The 23,963-nt window shown below is 43.5% G+C and overlaps 2 protein-coding genes across 3 annotated transcripts; one reads left to right on the forward strand and one right to left on the reverse strand.

The window, feature by feature from the left end:
- Window positions 1–270: 270 nt before the first annotated feature.
- On the forward strand, window positions 271–7,329 carry EMC3 (ER membrane protein complex subunit 3). Its single transcript, XM_037415463.2, has 7 exons — window positions 271–453; window positions 1,307–1,364; window positions 2,172–2,370; window positions 3,390–3,471; window positions 3,602–3,681; window positions 5,405–5,487; window positions 7,015–7,329. The coding sequence occupies exons 1-7, from the start codon at window positions 305–307 to the stop codon at window positions 7,132–7,134; spliced, it is 771 nt and encodes a 256-aa protein (XP_037271360.1). The 5' UTR covers window positions 271–304; the 3' UTR covers window positions 7,135–7,329.
- A 2,172-nt stretch (window positions 7,330–9,501) lies between these two features.
- LOC119163459 (uncharacterized) lies at window positions 9,502–19,294 on the reverse strand. 2 transcript variants are annotated; one of them, XM_075873094.1, is made up of 8 exons: window positions 18,841–19,294; window positions 17,928–17,996; window positions 16,088–16,303; window positions 14,476–14,571; window positions 13,139–13,277; window positions 11,373–11,610; window positions 10,064–10,256; window positions 9,502–9,796 (listed from the first exon to the last, which is right to left on the reverse strand). In XM_075873094.1, exons 1-6 carry the CDS (start codon window positions 19,159–19,161, stop codon window positions 11,510–11,512), a joined length of 942 nt encoding a protein of 313 aa, XP_075729209.1. In that variant the 5' UTR covers window positions 19,162–19,294; the 3' UTR covers window positions 9,502–9,796; window positions 10,064–10,256; window positions 11,373–11,509. The 2 variants fall into 2 exon arrangements, with proteins under 2 accessions (XP_075729209.1, XP_075729210.1); XM_075873095.1 differs by lacking the exon at window positions 17,928–17,996.
- Window positions 19,295–23,963: the final 4,669 nt, after the last annotated feature.

Consider the following 23,963-nt stretch of genomic DNA (forward strand, 5'->3'; position numbering starts at 1 on the left):
GGTGCGCGACGTCAATGCCAAGAACAACACAAAACGACAAAAGCAAAGCCAGTGTTGCCCGGCTGCTATATGTTTATCGCCTTCAAATTTGTTTTAGCACACATAAAGCTCGAGAGGCTCAAGCATAAAACTAACCTATGCATTTGTGTTTATTATTAAAACACCTAAAACTTTTTGTCAAAACAGTTTATTATTTTTTGTCTACACGAACTTTTTTTTGGTTATTGTTGTGGTAGTTTCGTGTGTTCTAAATTTAATTGGGCAACAGGATCGCGCTCGACATCGGCAGTTAAAAATTTCAGGCATGGCGGAGTTGTTGCTCGATCCCGATATTAGGATATGGGTTTTCCTTCCTATCGTAGTAATTACTTTTCTCATTGGCATAGTGAGACACTACGTGTCCATTCTCATTTCCTCGACCAAGAAAGTGGAGCTGCAACAAGTCCAGGATAGGTGAGGAACGCGCTCAGAAAGTCGATAAGCGTACCGTCGCTGGCTTGCTAGGTTACCGCAACCTAGTTCGCGGACCATTTATCGTTGAAATTTTTTTACTTTAGAACGTAATTTTAAAACACCGTATTGCTGCGTGCTTCATTATGTAGATTTTTTTCTCATAAGCTCAGAAAAAGTGCGTAGAACAGCTACGCAAGTTGTATACGTGAACCGAGGTTCATGCAAACAGAAACCCAATGTCCAGGATGTGCTTTTAAGGTCAGCGCCAGAAATGAATGCTTCAATTGAAGAACGTTTAACTTGAGTAAACATAAAGTACCTTCAAGTTCTCAGCAGGTGCGATAACTTGTCTGTTAAACCCGTAACAACTGAGGCCTCACAGAATTGCGGCCCCGAATTCGGCCATATTTCGTTAGGAATTTCGCGGTTTAGATGATCAAGTTTAGAAAGAACGAAATGCGGCTTCGAAAAAAAAAATAAAATGTTAAATCGCTGAAGGCATGTTCTCGCGCTTCAAGATATTGTTCCATACACTCCGCTATGAACAATAGGTGTATTTGTCGCTAACAAAATGACCAAATGCATGCCGAATTATATTGCGGATAAGCGGAACAGCAAAAGAGGACGTTTTTTTATATTTCCAAAAAGATTGTTTTATTCCTGGTTAACTTCAACTTTCAAGCTACTTTCAATTCTATCTGTGGGTTTTCCTGAAAGAGTGAATCAGAACATGCTTTTTCCTCCTTTTTTCTCACGTCGTTTCTAAAACGAATGAAATTGTTTCATAGGCTTTTTCTTACCTTTTTTGCAGTTTAGTGTTTCACAAGTGTGCTCGCGCTTTTTTTTTTTTCAGTCAAGCACTCATTCGTAGTAGATACCTTCGAGAAAATGGAAAGTACATTCCTAAGCAGGTACGGTGATTACGGTCATTCTCTGCTCTGGTTTATTACCGTCTCCGCTTGCTTCGTGTAGCATGCTTGGTGTGTGCAGCTTAGCTTTTCATGATCTTCTCTAGCGTATACTCTGTGAAAGCACGTACTTAATGGGATTCTACTTGCACATGGTGCAGCTTTTGTTGCAATTAAGGCCCAATTCGGATTGAATTTCACAGTTGTGATGGTCTCACTTGAGCAAGCTGTAAAAAGGAGCCGCTCGCTGTGAAGATATGCATTCCCGATAAGGCTGGGTAACAATTGAAATTTCACTACGTGGCACTTGGCTGATTAAGTGTTGCAAAAATACGGTATAACAGTAAATACAGGAAATTTCCACTACTTTGATTGAAAGAAAACTTCAAATGGGTGTGATAAACAAGGTCGGTCTTTCATTTTGATTTTGTGCCACAGGTGCGATGTGCATGATTCATTTAAATTTGAAGATTTCATATTAACATTGGCTCAAGATCACTCCCTGCAGAAAAAGTCAATGCAGTTTTCTGAGCGCTGTACTTTCTCAAAGCTTGTTACATCGAAAGCATAGTCCCATCGATAATGGAATGTGGCTTTTCAAAAAAGTTTTGTGGGCTTGTTGCCTGAAGAAAACACCTTAGAACTGTTGCTAAAGATCAGCTTACCGGATGTATTCTGTGGCCTAGTTTGGGCATCTTGTTGCTCTTTTCACATTTAAACTCGCCGGTGCAAATATTGTGAGTGTGTGGTTTCTTTTTTTTAAGGTAGTAAACTGTAGCATGCAATTTTTGTCATCTGCCTCCTGTGCAGAGTTTCCTAATGCGCAAGAACTTCTTCAACAATGAGGAGACCGGTTACTTTAAGACGCAGAAGCGAACGCCCGTCATGCAGAACCCCATGACTGACCCCTCCATGATGACCGACATGCTCAAGGGAAATCTTACCAACGTCCTGCCCATGATTGTCATTGGTGGCTGGATCAACTGGACCTTCTCTGGATTTGTTACAAGTATAAGTCTTATACCTGGCATTTGTCCCTAGGTGACTTCATCACAGACGTCGTGCTCCAGCGATGAAGCTGTGAAATGTTCTGTTTGATTTACATGTAGGCTTCTTGTGGAAGAGCCAAGTGTGTAATGGCTTTCATCTGAGCTAGTTCGCAAACAGATGAGTTGAGTAGCAGCAACATTAAGTTGAGTTGGCAGTTGGGTTGCTCAAACTTGGGATGTATGAAGAAAGATGCATAGAAATTGCTATCCTTGTGTGTCTTTTTTCTTCTGCTTGTCTCAAGTTCACTGCAACCACTCAATATATGTAGTGTTGGTTTCCTTAGCGGATGATGTAGGGATACTGTACAGGTCTTTACAGCAGCAATTCAAGTTTCCAGGTAGCTTACCCAGGGTGTTGTGGCCTTAAAAGTGCTCAGTGTTGGTGCTTTGTTGCTGCTGCAGCCAACATTTTGAAGTCGAAGCTCTGATGGCTTAGCTGTGAACATGACTAGGTGAAAAGTGGATCTAATACATGAAAATAATGTGAAGACAGCCTAAGTGAAGTGAAGCAATGTTCAATGCCCTACATTGTCAGCTTCTTTCATGACATATTTATTTCTCACTTTGAAGGTTCAAGGTCTGTATTCATGTGGCATTTTGTGAAACGGGCCGTTGACCGAAGTGGTGGTGTCTCTCATATCCTTGAACGGATGCACAATCATAGGCGTTCCCAGGAGTCTTCATTTGCCTCAGTTAGCTCTTGCTGGTACTCAAGTTTTAAAGTGAAAAATGATGACACGCTGATCTGTCATCTGGCCAATCGTTATAATGTTGGAACTCGCTAGCTGGAGCACCTGATCTCTCTTGAGAAGCGCTTGTTTGTGTCTCTTCTCTTCGTCCCGTGAGTTTGTGTGCTGGTACTGCCCATAAAGTTCATAAGTGCCTCATATATCTCAGAGCCAACTGAAAAAAGCCAGCAAGACTAGAAATTGACTAAAGGGTCCAGATTTACTCAGAGTTGGTGGCGATTTCATTGCAGCAAAGGTTCCGTTCCCGTTGACCCTACGCTTCAAGCCCATGTTGCAGCGTGGCATTGAGCTCATGTCACTGGATGCCTCGTGGTCAGTGTTTTTCTCTGCTTTGTCTAAGCGTCTTGTGCATGGCGTAATTGCAGTATGGCTGTTCCCTTGGAAGTTTGTAGTGGTACTTGTGGACAGCAACGATCATCATATACTAATATTTTCTGTGCAGGGTCAGCTCAGCATCGTGGTACTTTCTGAATGTCTTTGGGCTGCGTAGCATCTACGCCTTAGTGCTGGGAGAGAACAACGGTGAGCAGATTTCACCACCACTTTAGCACAATTGTTTATTTTTCTGCACTTGTGTTGCAAAACAGTGCAATGCACTTGAGAAATGGCAAGTACGAAACTGGGAAGAAGAAGCAAATGATACCGTATTTACTCGATTCTACCGCGCCCTCGATTGTAACGCGCACCCAATTTCCACTGCGAAAAAAAAAAAAAAAGTAAGACATCGATTGCAACGCGCACCCAGTTTTCTCGCTGGCCCGCACGATCACACCACTCGAAAAAACGACTCATTTCGGGAGCATCTTCCGTTTAAATATGAGGTACGGGGGAAACTTGTGCCTATCTGACGTGCAACGGAGCATTGCCGTCACTCTTGTTTTACCGTGGCTCGATGTCAGCATGCGAACTTGCTTCGCCCCCTTCTTCTCGACGGTTGTGGTGCCAGGCATGTCGAAGTAAAGAGGCGTCTGATCGGCATTCCCGATTTGCCCAAGCAGGTAGCCGTTCTTGTGCCGCAAGTTTAGGACGAACCTCTGAAAACTGTGAAACTTTTCATCGTACTCCTCCGTAAAACTTTTCGCATATGCCCGTTCCCCTTCGGAGGGAAAAAGCCTTTCCTCTTCATAAAGTTAGTTAGCCAGCACCTGCTCGCTTTCAACTGGCTTCGCATTAGACCTTTTTCTAAGGCTAATTGCATAGCCCCGCTGTGGTGGTCTAGTGGCTAAGGTACTCGGCTGCTGACCCGCAGGTCGCGGGCTCGAATCCCAGCTGCGGCGGCTGCATTTCCGATGGAGGCGGAAATGTTGTAGGCCTGTGTACTCAGATTTGGGTGCACGTTAAAGAACCCCAGGTGGTCGAAATTTCCGGAGCCCTCCACTACGGCGTCTCTCATAATCATATGGTGGTTTTTCGGACGTTAAACCCCACAAATCAATCAATCAAGGCTAATTGCATAGCTCGCACTTGGAGCAGTTCTGTCGTCACGGGCCGCTGTGCCGCTCGCTGCTCATGCACACACTCGCCGAGCAGCTCGCAGCTCTTTAACTTGCGGAAACTGACCCTGCTGTGGTCCACTGAAGCCTTTGCGTGAAGCTTTGCTGTCGACAATCTTCTGCTTCTGTTTCCGCCAGTCCAGCACGCACGTTTCAAGAACTCCGAACGACCGCGATGCGGCCCGATTTCCGTCCGTTTCTGCACACGCGATGACTTTTCTTTAAAAAGCGGCATCGTGGTGCACTCGAGTTTTTGGAGTCGGCCCTTCCACGCCGTCGATTCTAATGCACTACTAGATGACGAACTCCTCAGCACTCGTACGAAGTGCCGCACATGGGAAACACACAGGCAGAAATGGCCGACGTGCCATGCCGACGCACATAGGGGGCGGCCATTTTGGATTTGCCGATGGCAATAGATTGACCGTAATTTTTTTGTTCGTTCTCGATTCTAACGCGCATGCGATTTATGAACTCACTTAACCGGAAAAAAGGTGCGCGTTAGATTCGAGTAATTACGGTAAATGTTACTTGTAGTATTGCAGTCGCACCTTTTCCGCAACTACTGCTGGAGGTGCTGTAGATTCTGAAAACTCTGAGTTCGGTATCAGCGTGCAGTATTTAGATGTCGATATCAGTGCATGAATCCAATACTCAAGATGAGGCAAGTGAACGCTTAGGGATGGACCTCGGCACAGGCCTCTTGGGAGACGACTGTAATTTCATACGTTTCTCGCATGTCTGTTTTATAGCTGCGGACCAGACTAGAGTGATGCAGGACCAGATGTCTGGTCCTGCACTAGCAATGCCTCCAGACCCCAAGCAGGCTTTCAAGGTAAGCACAAGGATGCACGTGATTTAGTTTAGTGCAAAGTAAGTAGGAGGTGTGCAAGTCGGTGTGTTATCACCGATGTACTGGGGTGGAGCGATGCAGCATGAACAAAACTAGAGGGGTGAAGGAAATGGCCCGACTGTATTTTACACCACGTGACCCTGGTATAGGTGTGAGCAACCTTAGTTCATGTGTTTGCGACGTGGCGTTCTCCTTTGTAGACACAACTTACTTATGCTCTTTCTGTGCACTGGTAGCAAGGAAAAGGCCGTGAACACTGAGCTAATGTTAAATCATGCATCATTGCCTAAATTTACTTTACATTGCTTCTGTTTGAAATATTTTGCTGAACTTGCTCATTTTCGTGAAGGCATTGCCGAGTTCAAGACGTTCAGGTGTGCGGCATTTTGACAGGAACTTGAAACAAATTTTTTTACCATGTTAGAAATGCTCACTGCTAGCAAATCATTATCACGTGTATTTTGAGTGGTTGTTGAATTTGGTTTTTTGAAGAAATATAGCATGACTGACTTTACAAAAGTTAGATAAGTATTTACACTGTAACCGTAATTAACTGCTGTAAAGTGCACTATAATGCATTCTACTTGATTTGAAGGGGTATTTACACATAAATTTTAGTTGCCATTATTTTCTGTTTTAGTTTACAGACCCAGTTTTTAAGAGCCTAGGAAATGTTCTGTTAAACGTGAGGGCACCCTGAAAAAGTAATGACAGCATTAATTTAAAAGCTACTTTCATTTTTTACTGTAGCCTGATACCACGATATGATAGTATGAGCTTCGTGTCACGAGCACACTCGAATTGTCTGGGATATTTCCTCGTCTGCTTCGAGGCTGCGTTGGTGATGCACAAGTGGCCATCACACAACTAGCCATACTGGCAAGTGAAGTAACCAGACTTTACACTATAGCCTAATGCCACCCTAGTGTCAAGTATGTGTAGGTGCAGTAGAATGTGCTTTCCATTGTACTTGACTGGTGCACCATGTCAAAGTTGACTTCCATGTCATGACGATATCTTCTGTGAGCATTTATCCAGCTTCACACTTTCTCTGAGTGTTCTCTATTTACAGGAGGTTTGTATGACGCAGTAAACTCAACTTTGAGAAAGCTGGAGTCAGTACTTCCTTAACTGTTCCCTTTTGACCCTTGCCATGAGTAATGCGATGAAAGGGTTCATGTTGCTTGGCAATGTGATTATGGTAGTGAAATGCTACTGAGAACACACTATAAAGAACTACACTACACTAAAGACTATGCAATGAACGATAAACCTGTCAAATTTTGCATTCATTCTGTTAAACTGTGTTCTTCGTAGCATTTTGCCACCATAAGCACATCACCAAGCCAACCTTGTCATCAAATTATGCAAGTTTCACACATTATAGATACTAGTCGATCATAATGACCTTTGTAAAGGGTTCTTGCACTGGAGTGTGTTTGCCACTGCCCCGCCTGTTCGCCAGGTGCTTCAGATCCTCTAAATCCAGCCATGCAATTTTGTTCGCAGGCCGAGTGGGAAGCCCTCGAGATTTGCGAGCACCAGTGGGCCATGAAAAATGTAGAAGAAGAGCTGCTGGGAAATGTGGCTCCCTCTGAGAAGCCAAGCACCAGCAAGAAGTACGACTGAGTTGTGCAAACAGCGTCGTCCTTCATTCATCTTTCTCAAGTGCTGCAACGAGCAAAATTTTTTGTGCTGCCAGTTTTGCACCCCTGTTGAGATCTTGTTTATAGCTTTTATGTTTTTGTTTAGGTGTGTGTGTATGTTGTGAAAATTATTGTGGGAACCATGTGCTGTGCACAAATAAAAAGTTTTGGAAAACCATTTGTGTTCACATGCTAATGGAAAGTGGTTCTCTATTCCAAGGCTCTTCTGGATTGGGGCACTACTGAAAAGTGTGGTAGGGTCATCAGTGGACAGAAATGTTGAACCTTTTTACAACAGACACGCACCAGACAGCAATTCTTGTCTTTTATATGAGGTGACTCTTATAAGCAGGGAGTCACATATGCATTTTATGTCCAACCCTGTATTTCAATATAGGCACACTGGTGCCCCTTTTATACCCATTTGTATATTACATTGGTGTCTGTAGTAAAGGGTTTCAATTGCCACTGTACTGTTGCGAAAAGGAACGAGCGAGATGCTGAGAACAGGTGCCGCAGAAATGACTTACCGTAATGCAGATTTTTTTTCTGCCCAGGTAGATCGACTGCTTCATTCACGCTATTCTTGTTACCTCTGTGTAAAGTCTTTTTTTACTAAGCAGATTATGTATTTGCATACTTTGACATCCTGCTGCTAGCCAGCTGCTTCATTCCTGGAATCATAGTGTCATTTTTTGTGTGTGTAATATCAATACCACATTTTGTATACTGGGTACAATGTTCAGAAAGGGGAAGTGCACGAGGCTTGTGCGCTACTTCGCTGTGTCGGTGCACGTAAAAGAACCTCAGTTGGTGAAACATACTGGAGTCCCTCACTGGCATACGGTTGGCCGATAATCCTGTCATGGTTTTGGTAAGCAAAACCATAGCAATGAGCACAACATGCAGAGTTGCAATTGAGCCAGCAAAGCACAACATGCATGAATTCTTGACAGCAATCCACAGATGGCTTCCCGTACCTGCCAATTCTCGATTTGCTCAGGAGTCGACCAATTTGCGATCTGTCTTCCCTATTGTACGATCACGGCAATAAACCTCCCAATAAACTGCTTCAATCCAATTCCAAAAAAAAATACCATACTGAATCAAGAGTATCGTAAGACCACTGCCGCAGCAGCCAATGTGCCCACGATGCCTATGCAGCACAACACTATTGCCACCAACACACAACAGTTATTCTATTACTATATGGCCAAGCTTTGCGAGTACCTGGTGCTCACTAGAACTTCACTTAGGTTGACTAACTAATAGGAGTGTAACCCAGGCAGTGCATTTTGCATGTTGAAGCAGTTTCAATTAGCTAATCACCAAGCGATGTCTGCCAAGGCTTGTGAGGTGCATAATAGAGAAAAAGTATGCACTGGCCAGGGTGCTGGTGGGTTTAGACCTGATGTGAATTGATAAGCACTGTGGTAGTGTGTTCACTATGAGGCAAGCAACCCACTCAGGCCGGTAGTCTATAATAGCACAGGCTAAGCTGCGTACCACCTCATATGAACATGAGAAGAAACAAAATAAGCAGACAATCATTGATTGAAAAGGAAAGTATTACTAGAAAGGTGTTTTTGAATCGAGACAAACTTTTATTCGTTTTTTTATTGAACTTGAAAATACCAATATAAATTCGACCGAGAATGCATTCACGATCATTAAATCGGCCATTGGAAGTGTCAGTTTCATATTGCCAAAATGAGAGCGAGCTGTTTTCTGGCTGTCCGTGAAATGACTGTGAACTATGTGCTGTGCTATACTTGTCTGGCATGTTCACGAGAGCATCAACAAATTATATGCACTGGATTCTGAGTATGATCAAAAAGTGTTGTCTTTCAAAGCGGACGTTTGAGATTAACACTAATTTTGTTGTGGTGTTCAAAAATGTTTTTGCAGGGACCTTTTGAAGTGATGATTAGAGATAAAGACAATCTTTCGAACCAATTACAGATGTCACCTGAAACAATTTTTTTCTGTCCCCTGTAGCCAATTTCCTGATTTCAGAAGTCCCTAGGTTGGCAGGTATGCATGCCTAGTTGTTTGTTTCAGAATTTTCAAAGGTTGCGCTAGATGAAAACTGGGGTGAAGCGAGAAATATGATTGCTCCACTTGTTAATAGCAAGGCGTAACTGCTGTTGTCAAATCCGTCTATTCCTATAATAGCGCTTTCAAGCTTCATTACACAGCTTTAGTAGCACTGTTAGAGCACTCTGTTAGGCCCAACAAATATGCCATGAAGATACAGGCCCTGTTTGTGATGATCCTTTGCCATGTAACGATATGAATCAATAGGGGATGCCCTCCACCTCTGTCAGCTCGAAATAATTAAAACCATGAGTTAAATAGAAGTCTGAGAACAAAAAAAAGTAATCTCACTTTATTCTCTCATTCTCGCACCAGCTTTATTTTTTCTCTATCACACACACACGCACGCACGCATCTTTTCTAAGGTTTCCATCATTCCCTAGGTGACAGTGTTCAATTTATTAACAATGCCAATCCTGCCACACTTGTATAAATGACCAGCTGTCTTCAATCCACCATTTGTGCAGCCCATGTGGTGGTGTCGCACATACTATTGTTTTGCACCAACTTGAACACCTGATGAAAATTCCATTGTCTGGACAGTAGTGCTGAAAAAGCAACAGGACACTGTAAAGGCAGTCTTGTTAAACTGCGACTATTAGCTCCAAACTCGTTGTTTAACATCAGAGGGCAAGGTTATAAAGTTATGAATGGCCTCCAGGTACAGTCCTCATAATCAGCAACAGAAGTCGCATAGGCAAACCCTATGGGGATTATTCCCCTAAGATAAGTGCAGTCTAATTCAGCTACAAAATTCTACACCTCCAGCACATTTGGTCTTTTTGGTGTAAACACAACACAGGAGAGCTGCAAACCTTTCCATACTTGCTATATGAAGAAGATAGGCTTTCCGATGGTCCATGAGAGTTGTCACAATGATGGAGCTAGCAGCACTTCATGCAGTCCGGGGAGCATTGCAGAGTGGCTGCGGCTGATACCGCCTTTGCTTTAGTGGGAAGCTAATTAGCCGCTGGCAATTCTGATTCATGCTGCAATCCGCATACCAGCCTGAAACAGTTTGACCCACAGGCATTTTTAGTGCACTGAAGATATGGCAAGCAAGAAACAAGCATTAATCATCAGCATTCTGCTAATTTGTCCACTGCCAGTCAAGTGACCTTTAATTGCCAATTTTGAATCGCCCCACTTAATTCTATGCCTGGATATATCAAATTTCAATCACACCACCCTACCTTTTCCGACTGCATCTGCTTTTCTTTCACACCCTTTGATTTACACTTAATGGACATCCAATTTAATACTCCTCCAGTAATGTGACCTGCTAAACTTCATTTGTCTTTTAATCTGGACAGGAACGTATCGGTGATCCCCGTTTATTGTCTTATCCACTCTACTCTTTCATCCAAAAGGCACCTCTTGAGGTTCGGGTGAAAATTTCATGGTGTGATGACATTGTGCCACGCTTGCGTCATAAGCCCAGCTAAGCTTTTCAAAGCAACACAATATTTAAAAAGGCATCATGGTTGTTGATCTCAGATTGTTTAATTTTGCACATCTGTACTTATATACTGTGCACCTATGTATAGGGATGTTTTCGCATGCTACGTTTGTTGACATGCAGCCAGGTGCCACAAAGACGGTGCATGTTGCCACGTTCGTGCACCAGAATGAGACAGATTTTTGCCAAACTGAAACTGCTTGTACACAGGATAACACTGGGCTCACATAGTCATGAAGCAATCAGAGGAACTATTAACATACATTCATAGGTGTTAGTATTTTTTACGGTGTTAAATCACCAGCAACAGCACCATAGCATTTTCAGTCGTTTAACACCATGGATCTCGCAAACACTATAATTTTTTAAGGTGAAGTAAGATTACCTTGACTTTCAAATGATCGAATGCATGAGCTGACAACGATCAGAAATTTATGCATATGAGGCTGCCCTATAATACAGAGAATGCCATGGAATCTTGTTGCACTGAAATCAATGTTACAAGTACTAGGAGTGAAATTCAATTAAGGAGTCTTATCGTAATGTTGCTTTCTACATGCGAACAACTTGCCCTGCCAAGAAGTCTGAACTGAATAATTCAATGCATGAGTGCCCAGAAGTCTGCCGTCTTTATCAATATCTACAAAACCATGAAGCGTAATTACCTGGCATCCAGTAGTGACACCGGCAGAGCAATCTAAATTATCTGTCTTGTGTTGCAGCCTAGTTGTATATGCCTGACTTCCGATTTCCAGGGTGTTACATTAACACTGTTGGTTCCCTCCTCTTCAAAGCTGCATTACTAAGTTTGAGTTGACGTAGATGTTGACAATGGTGCATCTCCAATATCAGCCTGCAGACCTTCGCTCATAACCCCCTTCATCGTCATATTCACCTGAGTTCCTGCAAAAAAAGTGATGTCATAATATACGGAATAATACCCACGAATATCAAAGAAGCACACCCTTTAAAGACTGACCCAGTTTTGCACGCCCACACCATGATACCATTACATGTGGGGCACATTATAGAAGGCAACTATGGACGCATTTCGACCACCAGGAATTCTTTGGCATGCACCCAACACATTATCATTATTGAATTTCATATTCATTCATATGCTGCCAACATGACTGGAAAATGGACCATGTTACAGCTTAGCAGCTGAATGCCTTAGCCACTAAATTGCTATGGCAGGCAATCACATAAACAAGGTACTACAGCGGCTGCATCCAGTTCACAGATCGAAATGAAAGTGAACATATACAGGTGCATCAAATTTTGAAAGAATACAGAAATCAAACGTGAACTGCCTTGTTTTTCTTTTTGTTGTTCTTTCAAGTAAGGCACACTTCATGAACGCTACTGCAGAGTACTTTATTGGCACTGTAGTGATGTAAATTATTGAACATTTGAAAATTTTTTCTACCGTGGCGGAAGTGCTTGAAAGTGCATGGTGGTTTTGTTTCAAGACGACAAAAAAAAAAAAAAAGGCGGGGGGGCCTTGAGCTTCATTTTTGAGAGTGGAAAATGGTAGTGATATCCACACCCACACTACCACCTTACTAACCGTTAGCCTGCCTATGCTTCTCGGCGGAGGCCCAAGCAATGCCACAAGGAAAGCCGAAGTGCAAACGACCTCCATCTCCTATCTTTATTTGCACATCTGCCTCATATTTCGGTTCACAGCCAACGGCGCTTTTTCACTCACAACGAAAGACATCACCGCCGTCGACACAGGAATTTCCGCGAAACAAGCTCTAACCTTTTCGCAACCATCGACAAGTACAGTTGTTATGAGATATTCGAACAAAATGACTGATGACGACTATACTTGTCATCAACAGACATCGGTCCCACGCAAAAACAAGGCAGACAATACTCGTCATATTTGTGTTTCTTGACGCTAGATTTCCAAACTTGTCCACGTTGGGACATTTATGTCTCGGCTTTCATTTTATCTAGACTTTTCATTGTATTTCCATGCAGTGTAGGCAGTATCGAGTTATCTTTTTCTAAGCGATTAGTGAATTGAAGCAATGGTATCGTGAAGCAATGGTATCGTTTTATTTAGGAAAAAAAAAGTTCTACAATTTGGGAGGAGAAAGTTATTGGGGATTCAGGCAAATTTTTCTTCTCTTTGGTCACGAAAGGGTTAATGGGATAGCGTTAAGAGTCCCCCTGAAAGTTCCACAAGTTCACCAAGTTCTAGTTTTACTGCGCACACTACATGGAGACAAAAACATTGAACCATTCTACTTCTCGCAAGTTTTCATAGCCTTAATTTCATTATACATTATATATAAACAACTTTTCGTAACTCAGTTTTCATCACAAATAAAAGTGCCACCATTAAGAATGCAGCAGCTGCACTTTCTGATGGGTGCCATGAAAAATACCTGAACAAGTATCACAATGCCAGTGTACTGACCAATGCTCTTGCCGTGGATGGTAACCTGCACGATCTTGTTGTGTCCGATGCCTCGGTGACTTGTCTTGCATGTTCTTCTCCAATGATTCGGAGGAAAGAGTGCTTGCATATCTGTTTCCTTGTTGTTGGCAGAGAAGACCTATAGTTGTTCAATAGGAGTTACCATAAATTTCAGCTTTTTCACAAATTGTTAAAGGGACACAAAAACCCAAAGCACTAAGCCAGTAGCATTGCTAAATTATATCCAAACTTTGATTTTTCTAATATCTTTACGACAGCTGCATAATTAGAAGAGAACATGAATTTTACATGGCCCCTGACCCACCCGGAGGTCATAACTTAGTTGTGGTGTTGTAGTTGTGTATGAGTCTGCGACGAATACACAAACCTCTTATAACAAAGCTGACTCTTGCATGAAAATAAGTTCCTTATATCCAAAAATTTGTCATAAAGGTTTATTCCTAACACTATATTTTTTTCAAGACTATTTTTTATTTACCACATTATAACCATTATTTCGTTATATCGAGGTTCGAGTGGACGTACCTGTCCGCCAGAATCTTTTTTTTTCTTTTTTCGAAATGGTTTCGTAATGGTGGAATTATATTTGTTTGATGATTGGAATATGACCTGTGCTCATTTCTTTCTTTTTCCTTCGCTACACTTAACTTGTCACTCCTCACAGTGCGCTCTTTTTCACCATGCGAGGAGGATGTGTAGGGTGCGCATGTATACCTGCTGCCCACAAACAGGTTATTGATTGTGCCAACAAGGTGAGGTGTGGGTGCTGATGCCACAACCAGTGCTGGCGAAAAAGAAGGGCCCAGAGAGTAGCATGTATGGTGTTTCTACTTGGTCAAATGCCCGTAACTCGTAGTGCTACCGTGTTTGGCATGACTGATCTCGATGGCGTAGTGAAGTCAATGCGTGTGTTTCCTTGAAGTGTAACAAAAATACTGGAAGTGGTTTAGAAGTCCTTTAAGATTTAATTTCGAGTTTTACCCCAGAATCTCTATGTATAAATGTCTGTATGACACAATGAATCCAGCCTTATTTAGTAGCAACTGCAATGCTAACAACATGGCACATAGTCTCCGAGGCAGTCCATTTACGTTCCTATTTGCTGAGTTACCAGCATAACACAACGAAAGAGAAAGCATTGGCTGTTCTCGGTATGAATTTACAAAACTGCTGCTGCATGCAATGAAATCATATTCAGCTCATGTGCTCTTAACAACCCTTGCTACAGATAGACAATATTTTGTAACTATGTTCAAAAAGCGATGCGCTGCAACACTTTAAAGGAAACTCCGATAAAGAAAAGGTTCATATCTTACCGATGTCTTTCCTGTTGAGAGATAACAGTCATCTGTTCTTGTTTTTGACTGCAATGACAATGGCTGGCCTTCAACAAGGGTGACATCCAACATGTCCTGCAGGATAAGCAATGTCCTTAATACTCTGGTTTACAACTTTCGGAGGATCACCACAGTTCTCTCAGAAGGAGCTTGAAAAACGAAGGATGAGAATAACATTAATGTAACTATGCTTCAGAGCTGCGAGGTTATATTACAAGAGTCAGGTTAGCAGCTACGAAGTAATACAGTGTCACTGATATAAGAGATAAATGGTTATTATTGGACATCAATGTGCCCACAGTAAAATGCAGGTTGGCAAAAAAATGCATACAGGGTATCCTGCTTATAAGAAACATCTCATAAACGACGAGAATTGCTGCTCCAGAGCATGCCTCTTATAAAGAGGTTTAACTGTATCTCTTTTTGTGGTGGCTAATTTAACATAATGAGTGTGTGTGCTGATGTTTCAAGCACTTGGAAAATTGCTCTTAAACATGAAGGAATACTGAAAACTGCACCTACAAGAAATCTGGTTTACAGCCTAGCTTTTCGTTTAACCATGATGAACATAAATAGAATTTATGCAAGTTTGCACTCAAGTTGGCAGAGCAGTGTGATACATACTCATAAGCACGGTGCGAGACATAGATTTAGCATGCTGGTGATTGGCAAAGAATGGTTCTATACTCGCTGACAACTAATCTTGGCAATAAAGGGAAAGCTACGGGGGCGGAGCTACTCCACATGTACTATTCCGTGAAGTAGTCCGGTTCGGCACGCGCTTTAAATGACGACCAAGTTCCAGGAATAACACTGCATACAATTTACTACGTCTGCTTAGACGGCCATCTGCAAGTAAAATTTGTCACAAGCTCCATCAGCAATTCGTCGAAATAGCTGGATGGCGACGAGCGCTTACCCGAAGATGCCGTTTTCACTGTGAAGTATACGTGAAACGTGCGATGTTTTCACACGTGAAATGACACTGCTTTGAGTAAAGGAATTATGAATATATCCTAGCTGCATACTGAGTCTCCTTACAGTAGATACTAACGGTGTTTTTTATGATGTTCACGCAAAAAATACAAGTGCAATAGTGGGACTATATTCTTCAGCGGTGGCACATGCTTACTTTGGCTACAAAACCTTCGCTTCATTGCCAATAAAAGTTGTCCGCAAGTATCGTCTAGCTACTTTCACATGTAGAAAAGTTCAAAAAATGATAATGTTAAACATTAAACAGACTAACCAGCCCTTTACAGCTCAAAACACATTTACTGCGAGAAAATGTATATGTTGAACTTGTAATATGAATGACAGGTATTGGTGGTCTAAAGCTACACTTAGGCCCGTCCCATATTCACAAGCCAATCTTGTAGTTATCTTTTGCCATGTTGACATTCACGTGCCCTTAAAATTTATCTAGAGCTTACAGAAATTTGAGGAAAACCATTAAGGTTGGTTCATCAATACATGTCTTACTTTTGACAGTTAAGTAGAGTTGAACATCGATATTAGTGGCATAGCATGACTTCACGAATGACAGGTCTTGATCAATGAGTGCAACATGATGATGGAAGTAATAACCAACCAGTGGGCTAAACTCCACGTGTTCAGATGACGTAGATGTGGTGCTAGTGATACTCTCATAAGAGTTGCGAAGTGGGGAAAGCCCCGCGAGTTCTCTCAAGTCTGCAGGTGTCACACGACTAGGCAGAACGCAGCTGTCTGCACAGATGAGTTTATTAGCTTGGTGCCACGATGGCGAAGGCTTGCCCTTCACAAGGCTGACAACCAAGGGCAATACCTGAAAGAAAGAAGAAAGAAAAGTGTGATTGATCGATTGATATGCGGGGTCTAACGTCCCAAAACCACCATATAGAGGAGGGCTTTGGAAATTTCGACCACCTGAGGTTCTTTAACGTGCACTCAAATCTGAGCACATGAGCCCGCAGCATTATCGCCTCCATTAAAAATGCAGCCGCCGCAGCCGGGATCTGGTCCCACGACCTGCGGGGCTGCAGCCGAGTACCTTAGCCACGAGATCGCCACAGCGGGAAACGAAAAAAAAAAAAAAAAAAAAAACTGGCATTCATATGTTGGTATCACGAAGTTGCGAAGACTTGAAGGCATATTGATTTATTAGAAAAGAAAGCTTCATAGGTTAATGACAGCAACTTTTCCATTTTCTGAATGTTTCTAAAGCCCAGACCTGACTTGTCAAAAGCTGCACATATAAAATGACCTGTATTAAGATACATCTCATGAAAAAAAGCAACTTTTTGTTGTCAAAAGACCCCCATCCAGCCATTGGCATCCCCGTGAGTGAGATCACAGTAAACCACCTTCACAGTTTGCTCACAACAAAAGGTGCCTCGGCTATTCGCAACAATCTATCAGTGTCTTCGGTGAGACCACGCTCTTGCAAGCTGACTTTAAACCAAAGGCTCTTCATTTTATTCTAATGAAGAAATCAAAGAAATTGAGCTAATATTTTATCTTCACTTTAAACAAAGGCTTCCGGAGGAACTATTTTACAGTATTAATGCACTCATAAAATCTTGGGTCCGAGTGCTGCTTTTAGGCGTAAAGTGGTCAGCCGCGATGTCACGATGACATGGCGGCGCTATTGGCCGGGTGGGGTCCTTTGACCGCGAAAAGCGTTTTTTTTTTCTTTGGTTGTTTCCAAGTGTAGTGCATTGCTGTTTGTGGTTTGCAACTTTTGATCAAAGGTATGAATTTAGCCAGTGAAAAAAAAAAGAATTGAGTTACCCACATACCCTACCCTAATAGCCAGTATCACAAGACAGTTGGTAGAGGTGACTTGAAAAGGTAACAGCCTATACAGAGACAGGGACAAAGCAAATAAGAAACAAGACAGTGTTGTGTTCCGTTTCTTCTGCCCTTTGCGCCAGTCAGTGTGCAATGTAGACTAAGATGTGATGCCAACTAGCCTGCTAAGCCATCCTTTTAGAAAGTGATTGCTTGGGTGGAATTCAATAAACATGTCTAGCCGATACAAGGCACACAACAGTTAAAATGCGTGGCACAAGGCCAATGCAGAAATTCTACAGCGCAATCCTGTGCCACTTGAACTTTCTCACAGCATGCTGAACCCTCGTGGGTAAGTATCTCACGAGGTTAAGCTGTTCTTGACTATGTTGGTCGAACCCAGACATACACCACCTATGAGTAATTTATAGCGAAGTTCCTCAGAATGTTTACAAAGCATGATGCCGCATGTCAATAAGTGGGAAGATCAATATGGTGGGTAAGTTTTGGAAATTAGTGAGTGAAGTCGTTATTTCAGACAGGCAACATGACTCTTAGCGGTGATGCCGCTATATCTGACTGATCCAAGGCTTGTGTTTTCTCAATTCCTGTCATCACTGTGGTGATAGAAAAGTTATAAAGGTTTCTTGTATACTTACATCTGTGTTTTCTTCTATATGTGTGTTACTGCTGTCAATTCTTAAGATGCTTGCACCGGTGTCACTTGCCTATATAAAAACCAAAAGACGTCAGCAGTCACTACAATGCTTTGACAGTGCTGAATCTGAGGCTGTAGGAACAGCTGCTAAAGAGACTTTTTTTTTCTGGTGTAAAGTTTAGCCATTGCGATGATATGTTCGTAATTACCATAGCCGTATGTTTCTACCTTGCATAATGCCTACATCATGGGGTACCCATGGTCTATGCCAACTTTTCTGCCTGTTGATCCCCCAGCTTTTTCGTTTCGAGTGAAGTGGTTTGTTTGGTTACATTCAGCTATGCGGTGATGTCAAAATATGACGGAATGCAGTCCGAACAACAACAACAACAACAACAACAACAACAACAACAACAGCAGTGACAATTACAACAAAACTCGCTAGCTGTCATCAGAAGCAGCGCGTGCTCGTAGGCAAATAATGATAAATTTGTTAAGCGTCGAAGGTGACCTCCGCCAAGTATCTCACACATGTCACGCTAATTGTGATAAGTGTCTGAAAGGAATTCTCGTCGCAACTGGAGTAACAGGCGGTGAAACAGAAATGAACATAGGTTATTTGCATTCGTAGTTTAAGTAGGCAGTTGCGGTGTGACTAATAAAATCCCCTATAGTTTTCTTGGAAGCTTCGTCTGTTAGTTCTCATTAATACTGTGCATAAAAAGGAAACGCGAGCCCTTAAATTTTCACTTCATTCCTTCGTGTTGCGTTTGCTGACGTCACATCAAGTCGATCATAGGAGCAGTAGTGGCGTACTGGCGGCACTCCGATCGCACGTTTCGTTTCGTGTGAAGGCGTCGAGCGATTGCGTTGTACCACAGCTTTATGATCGTACATCAAAGTAGTTCACTCACCCCTTCAAGGATCTCTTGTTGTAGCAAGACAAGCTCATTGCGCGCCAGACGCGCGACCGAGGGAACAGCCGAGCGGGATAGCGCCGGTCTTTGGTGGCAGCCCAGCGACTGTCTCAAACTGGGATCGTACACGTAATCGCTGGGCGAGAAGTGCTCCGAGCACACCATTAACTTGGGCGGTGCTCGTCCCTCGCGCCTTCGCATGGGCACGGCAGCGAGCCACTGCGATCGCCGACGTTCGTCCCGCGGCACTACGTGATAGGAAACGGACGAGTTGCCTGCACCGTTGGGACATCCCAGGACGTCGCAAGAACGGGGCATTACGTGGGAACGTTTGTAGTGATTCGCAAAGATACAGGCGCAGCGACGATAGAGCGATATCTATGGGAATAACTCTTCCCTGAACACGAAACCAGCAACAGCAGCAGCCGCGCTAACAAGCCGCATTCCCGCGCTTGCGATGGACGCGCCCTCATCACACGACGGTGGTCAGTGGCGGCAGTTTAAATAATAATAGTAATAATATCTGGGCGTCAAAATCTGCATGTAAGTACACGTTTTTTGAGTATTGCAATAACATTCAAAGTTACCTGGTCAATTCAATGTTCTTATGCAATTTTTAGTTGTTGCTTGTCAGCTGGAGCACAGAACACCATGGCTGAAGCATAGAGTAACCTTGTAACTCTATTGCTGGAGTGCCAGACAGAAAACGGCGATGGGCTGGCTGTCCGGCATGGAGCCTGCAAAATTCGCCGTAATGGTAGTGCATTACAATGTAAGTAGACGTGCTGATAAATTAGCGATACATTTGCCCCTACACTGAGTGCAACATTGAACACGGATACAGTCGTCGACCGCATGCTGCCAGCTATGTCAACTTGTAACAAGTGGTCCGCAGTATGACCGGACTAGAGTGTACTAGAAGTTCTATCCTTCTAGTACACTCTAACCGGACCAATGACCGGACAGTTGGTTTCACAGACTCCACGGCCCCATGCATTGATGGTGGGTAAGATTTATTGATGGCAGCTATGCAAAAGTAGTACACTGTTGTGTCGCATCATTCGAAGGTAGCAATGGGAATGCACCTATGGCGTAAGTAGGTGGTGGCACACTGAGCCGGGCCCACTCCCCTCGAAATGTTTTGTTTTTCATCATGGTAAAGTACAGAGCTCACATATGCCGGCCCGTGTCGCACATCATGTCAAGGAGATGCTACGCCCATGGCAGACCCTAGGTTATCGAATGGCAACTCTAAGCCTCGTTTGGTAGACGTCCTGTTTTTTTTTTTCTTTTTTTTTTGGAGACCATGGTCACGGCTCGAGTCTTGTCATCACGGAAATATGAAAGAAAAAGAAGTTAAATTCTTATGGGTTCCGGTGCTGATTAAGAGTTATATGTGAATATTACGGACTACCAAACTGCCCCGCCGCGGTGGTCTAGTGGCTAAGGTACTCGGCTGCTGACCCGCAGGTCGCGGGTTCAAATCCCGGCTGCATTTCCGATGGTGGCGGAAATGTAAGCCCGTGTGCTCAGATTTGGGTGCACGTTAAAGAACCCCAGGTGGTCGAAATTTCCGGAGCCCTCCACTACGGCGTCTCTCATAATCATATGGTGGTTTTGGGACGTTAAACCCCACAAATCAATCGATCGACTACCAAACTGACTTCGTTAATTGCAAAAGAAATATATTCAGAATATGTGTTCATTCAAAGCAAAGGCCTTAAAACGAAGCTATCTTACTTTGGTCTTGTCATGAAAGGAAGAATTTCAGTGGAGCGAAACTTAAAAAGTAGAAGCTAGTAGGGGTTAAACAAAATGCACAACTTGTGTCCTTTTGACGAAAGGATTATTCCTGACGTAGTCAATAAGACTAGAGTGTACACTCTAATAAGACTTTATCTTGTCGGAACGTTGGCCTATCGAGATCCTCCCTGTTCAACCATTTTAGTTAGGGGCGAAGGTCCTTAGGGTGTGGGTGGTAAATTCCCTCCACTGTAGTAGTAGTAGTAGTAGCAGTAGTTGCTGTCGTCGTATGTCGCCCCTTCTAGTTTTAAGGATTGCTCACTAGATTGCATTGTGTGTATATGTCCTTGAAAATGTCACTAAATGACGTTAGTGGTTTTCGTTTAGTTTACGATTTCGTATAGTTGACGGACGGACTAACAGACGGAGGGACTGACAGACAGACAGGTGGGCGGATGGACAGTTCGCCCCACTGATCGTTCACTCTGTGGATATTCTATGAATGTTTTACCGTGTATATTGAATAGGTCTCACTGCTGCCAGTACTCATAACCAGAAATGGCTGGCGACACCATGGAACTGACAAGGACAAAAAATGCAAAAATGGTTAGGAGAATTGGTAAGCTTAGAGCTAGATTTCAGTTTTTGTGTAGTTTGGGCCGCATGCGCAAAAAAAATTTTTTTTCAAAGACTGGCGTATTTTTCAAAGATTGGCGTGGGCGAGGACGGCTATTAACGCGGCAACAACTTTCTGTGGCAGCACAGACAGAGCTACGTGAGTGGAGCTTATGCACATGTGTTACTACGCCAAGTAATCAGTTCTTGTGCGATTTAGGTTTCGGTTTCGCAAACGCATCTAACGCTTACTTTCTTGCACGACCACTATACAATGGATCTTTAATTTATTTGGGAGGAAGTAAACTTTCCTTTTTTTTAAGGGAAAGAACACAAAACTTCATTGAAGCGCTGAGATCTATTTGAGAAAAAAAAAGGTACGGCCGAGCATGTACTGGGCGATTGGAACAACGCAAAGCGAAGAAACCATTTCCTAAATTTCAGTGCATACTTGGTCAGCATCGTTGTTTTCCTTTTACTACAGACGCGAGATCTTTTCGCAGGTGCTCACGTTATTTTTTAGGGGACGCGCAGGCAACCACGAGAAGCAGAAATATTTGCGCGATAGGTCGAGCGGGTGTCTGACGTTCGTAAATCCAAATAGGTGAAACGTAATCTCTACTCGGCCAAAAACGCTGTTTTTGCACAGTCAACAGGGTAATATACATGAACGCATCTGTTACCCAGGTAAAACGCAAGGAACGACTCTCTCCGTAGACGCCGACGAGAGCGGTGTTACGGTACGCGATCTTCATCGTTGTCTTATCAACAATGTTAGGAAGCCCAAACACCGACCACGTATGCCAACGCAATTTAGGAAAAAGGTTCATTGGGTTTACGTACAGTTTCCAATCGCACTTTTTCATCCAAGCAGCTGGTGTTGCTGAAGACTGACAGGTCGCCGGTGTCGCTTTCAATTAGAGTCCAACTTTAACTGATCATATCACATCGCACACAAATTCTCGGTGATTGCATGTGCGGGAAACAAAACATTTCACAACGCACCACCGTCTTCCCTTCTCCCTGCTCGATGAATACGGATCACCTAATGAACACGCACTCATGCTCGCTTCACATGCTCCAATGTGAACTTGCTGCAACCGAGCGACGCCATCGTTGGTTACCGGGGCAAGGAAAAGGCGAAATAGCACTAGAAAACCAGAAACAGAAAAGAACGAAAAATATGTACGGTTGATGCTTTCTAATAATATTTGCAAACAATCTTAAACGTAATATTTACATCTTTTTTATATTTTCCGTCAAACTACGCAATATAGAAAAGTTAGCGTTCGTGGACTACATGCAGAAGTGATGTATAAAAAGGGCGTGCCTGGGCTTCGTAGCCTTGGCTGTGCTGCCACAGAAAGGCCAGCAACAACGACAATAAAGAAAAGGGTGGGGGGATGAGTGTAGGTATTAATGTGACGTACTTGGGGCGTTCCACGTATATTAACCTGAATTTCCGTCTGAATTTCGTGCAGAGGTCAGTGACGTAGCGGGGGGGGGGGGGGGTTGAGTGACACACCGAGCTTGTTCCTCTTCCTTTCCGCCTGAATTGTTTTTTTCACCATGCATACATAGCGCAAAATGATCACTTGCCTTATCGGTTCTCACTTCAGATCAGTTAAGCTTGGGATCGTCCCCTACATAGTGACCCCCACTACCCCCCCCCCCCCCTCCCGCTAGTCTGCCTGGAACACTCAGTTCAGGACTCCTGCGAACCGTGCAATGTCCTGAACACGTTGTATCGCTGGCTGATGGGTGACATAAAGAATGGGGTTCTTGTAAGCAAGACTGAACAAGAGAAAACTGCAGTGAGGCAATTGTCTCTCGTCAGGCAGGAGGGTAGACATAAGCGTGCGCAGGTTTCCCTTTCGGGGTGGGGGGTGGCGGCGAAAGTTTATCGCAACGCCCCCTCCCCCCCCCCTGCCCCCATGCGCATGCCCATGAGTATAGATGTAGTGTCCCAGTATATGCTACCGTAACTACAGAAAATATAGATACCGTATGCTACAGTAACTCTATGTTACTGTACTACAGACCAGGAACATTTATTAATTTCCCGAGGATCCAGTGCACTGCAGTCCTACAGAAGACCCCTGGCTTGCTGTCGGCCCACGTTGGAGCCAGGGGGCCATGCTTCTCCGCTCTCTCACGGGGCCTACATGTGGACTGCCTTGGACTAGGCTTCTAGTTTTGAGCTCGGTGGATACACACGGAGCGATGAAAAATTGTAAATTGTCAGAAAGGGAGAGGCAGGCGGCCGCGGGAGTCGCCACGCACTGGCACGCAGTTGGTCAAATCCGTGTTCGATATATATATATATAGCCCCCTCCCCCTTTAGGGTGTAATCGTTGACTGCTTGTTTTGCTCGCCGCTAGATGACAGGAAAGTGGCCGTGGTTGCTTTCGCTGCCGCTTCACCGCGCTGCCAGCAGCCGCCAGAGCGCGCAGGCCACGCGACCCCGTGTTCACAACAACTGTTTGTATATCTTGGTTACTGCATCACTGTCAATTCAAACGTAATCAACCGTGTTAACTACATTTGGTATGGTTCCTGCATGACCTAACCGTACTTCGTACAACGGGCCAATGTGTTGCTATCGCATTCATTGCTTTGGTCTTGTACCGGAACTGTGACTTTTTTTATACAGGGATATATCGAGGTACCTTGGCCTGGCTCTCAGTATTCTGGATGCTAATTTCTTGAGAAGGTTCAGCTGTTTCGAGTGCTGTGGGACGAAAAGACTTCCAAAAAATACG

Source organism: Rhipicephalus microplus, chromosome 9, assembly GCF_043290135.1.
Source record: "Rhipicephalus microplus isolate Deutch F79 chromosome 9, USDA_Rmic, whole genome shotgun sequence".
Taxonomy (NCBI): domain Eukaryota; kingdom Metazoa; phylum Arthropoda; class Arachnida; order Ixodida; family Ixodidae; genus Rhipicephalus; species Rhipicephalus microplus.

Coding starts and splice junctions, on each gene's coding strand:
- EMC3 (XM_037415463.2), top strand. CDS start 305: ATGGCGGAGTTGTTGCTCGATCCCGATATTAGGATATGGGTTTTCCTT. Junction 1,365..2,171: donor GAAAGTACATTCCTAAGCAG/GTACGGTGATTA, acceptor CCTCCTGTGCAG/AGTTTCCTAATGCGCAAGAA. Junction 3,472..3,601: donor ATGTCACTGGATGCCTCGTG/GTCAGTGTTTTT, acceptor TTTTCTGTGCAG/GGTCAGCTCAGCATCGTGGT.
- LOC119163459 (XM_075873094.1), bottom strand. CDS start 19,161: ATGCCCCGTTCTTGCGACGTCCTGGGATGTCCCAACGGTGCAGGCAAC. Junction 14,572..16,087: donor ACGTGGAGTTTAGCCCACTG/GTTGGTTATTAC, acceptor CTTATCCTGCAG/GACATGTTGGATGTCACCCT. Junction 13,278..14,475: donor TCTCAACAGGAAAGACATCG/GTAAGATATGAA, acceptor GAACAACTATAG/GTCTTCTCTGCCAACAACAA.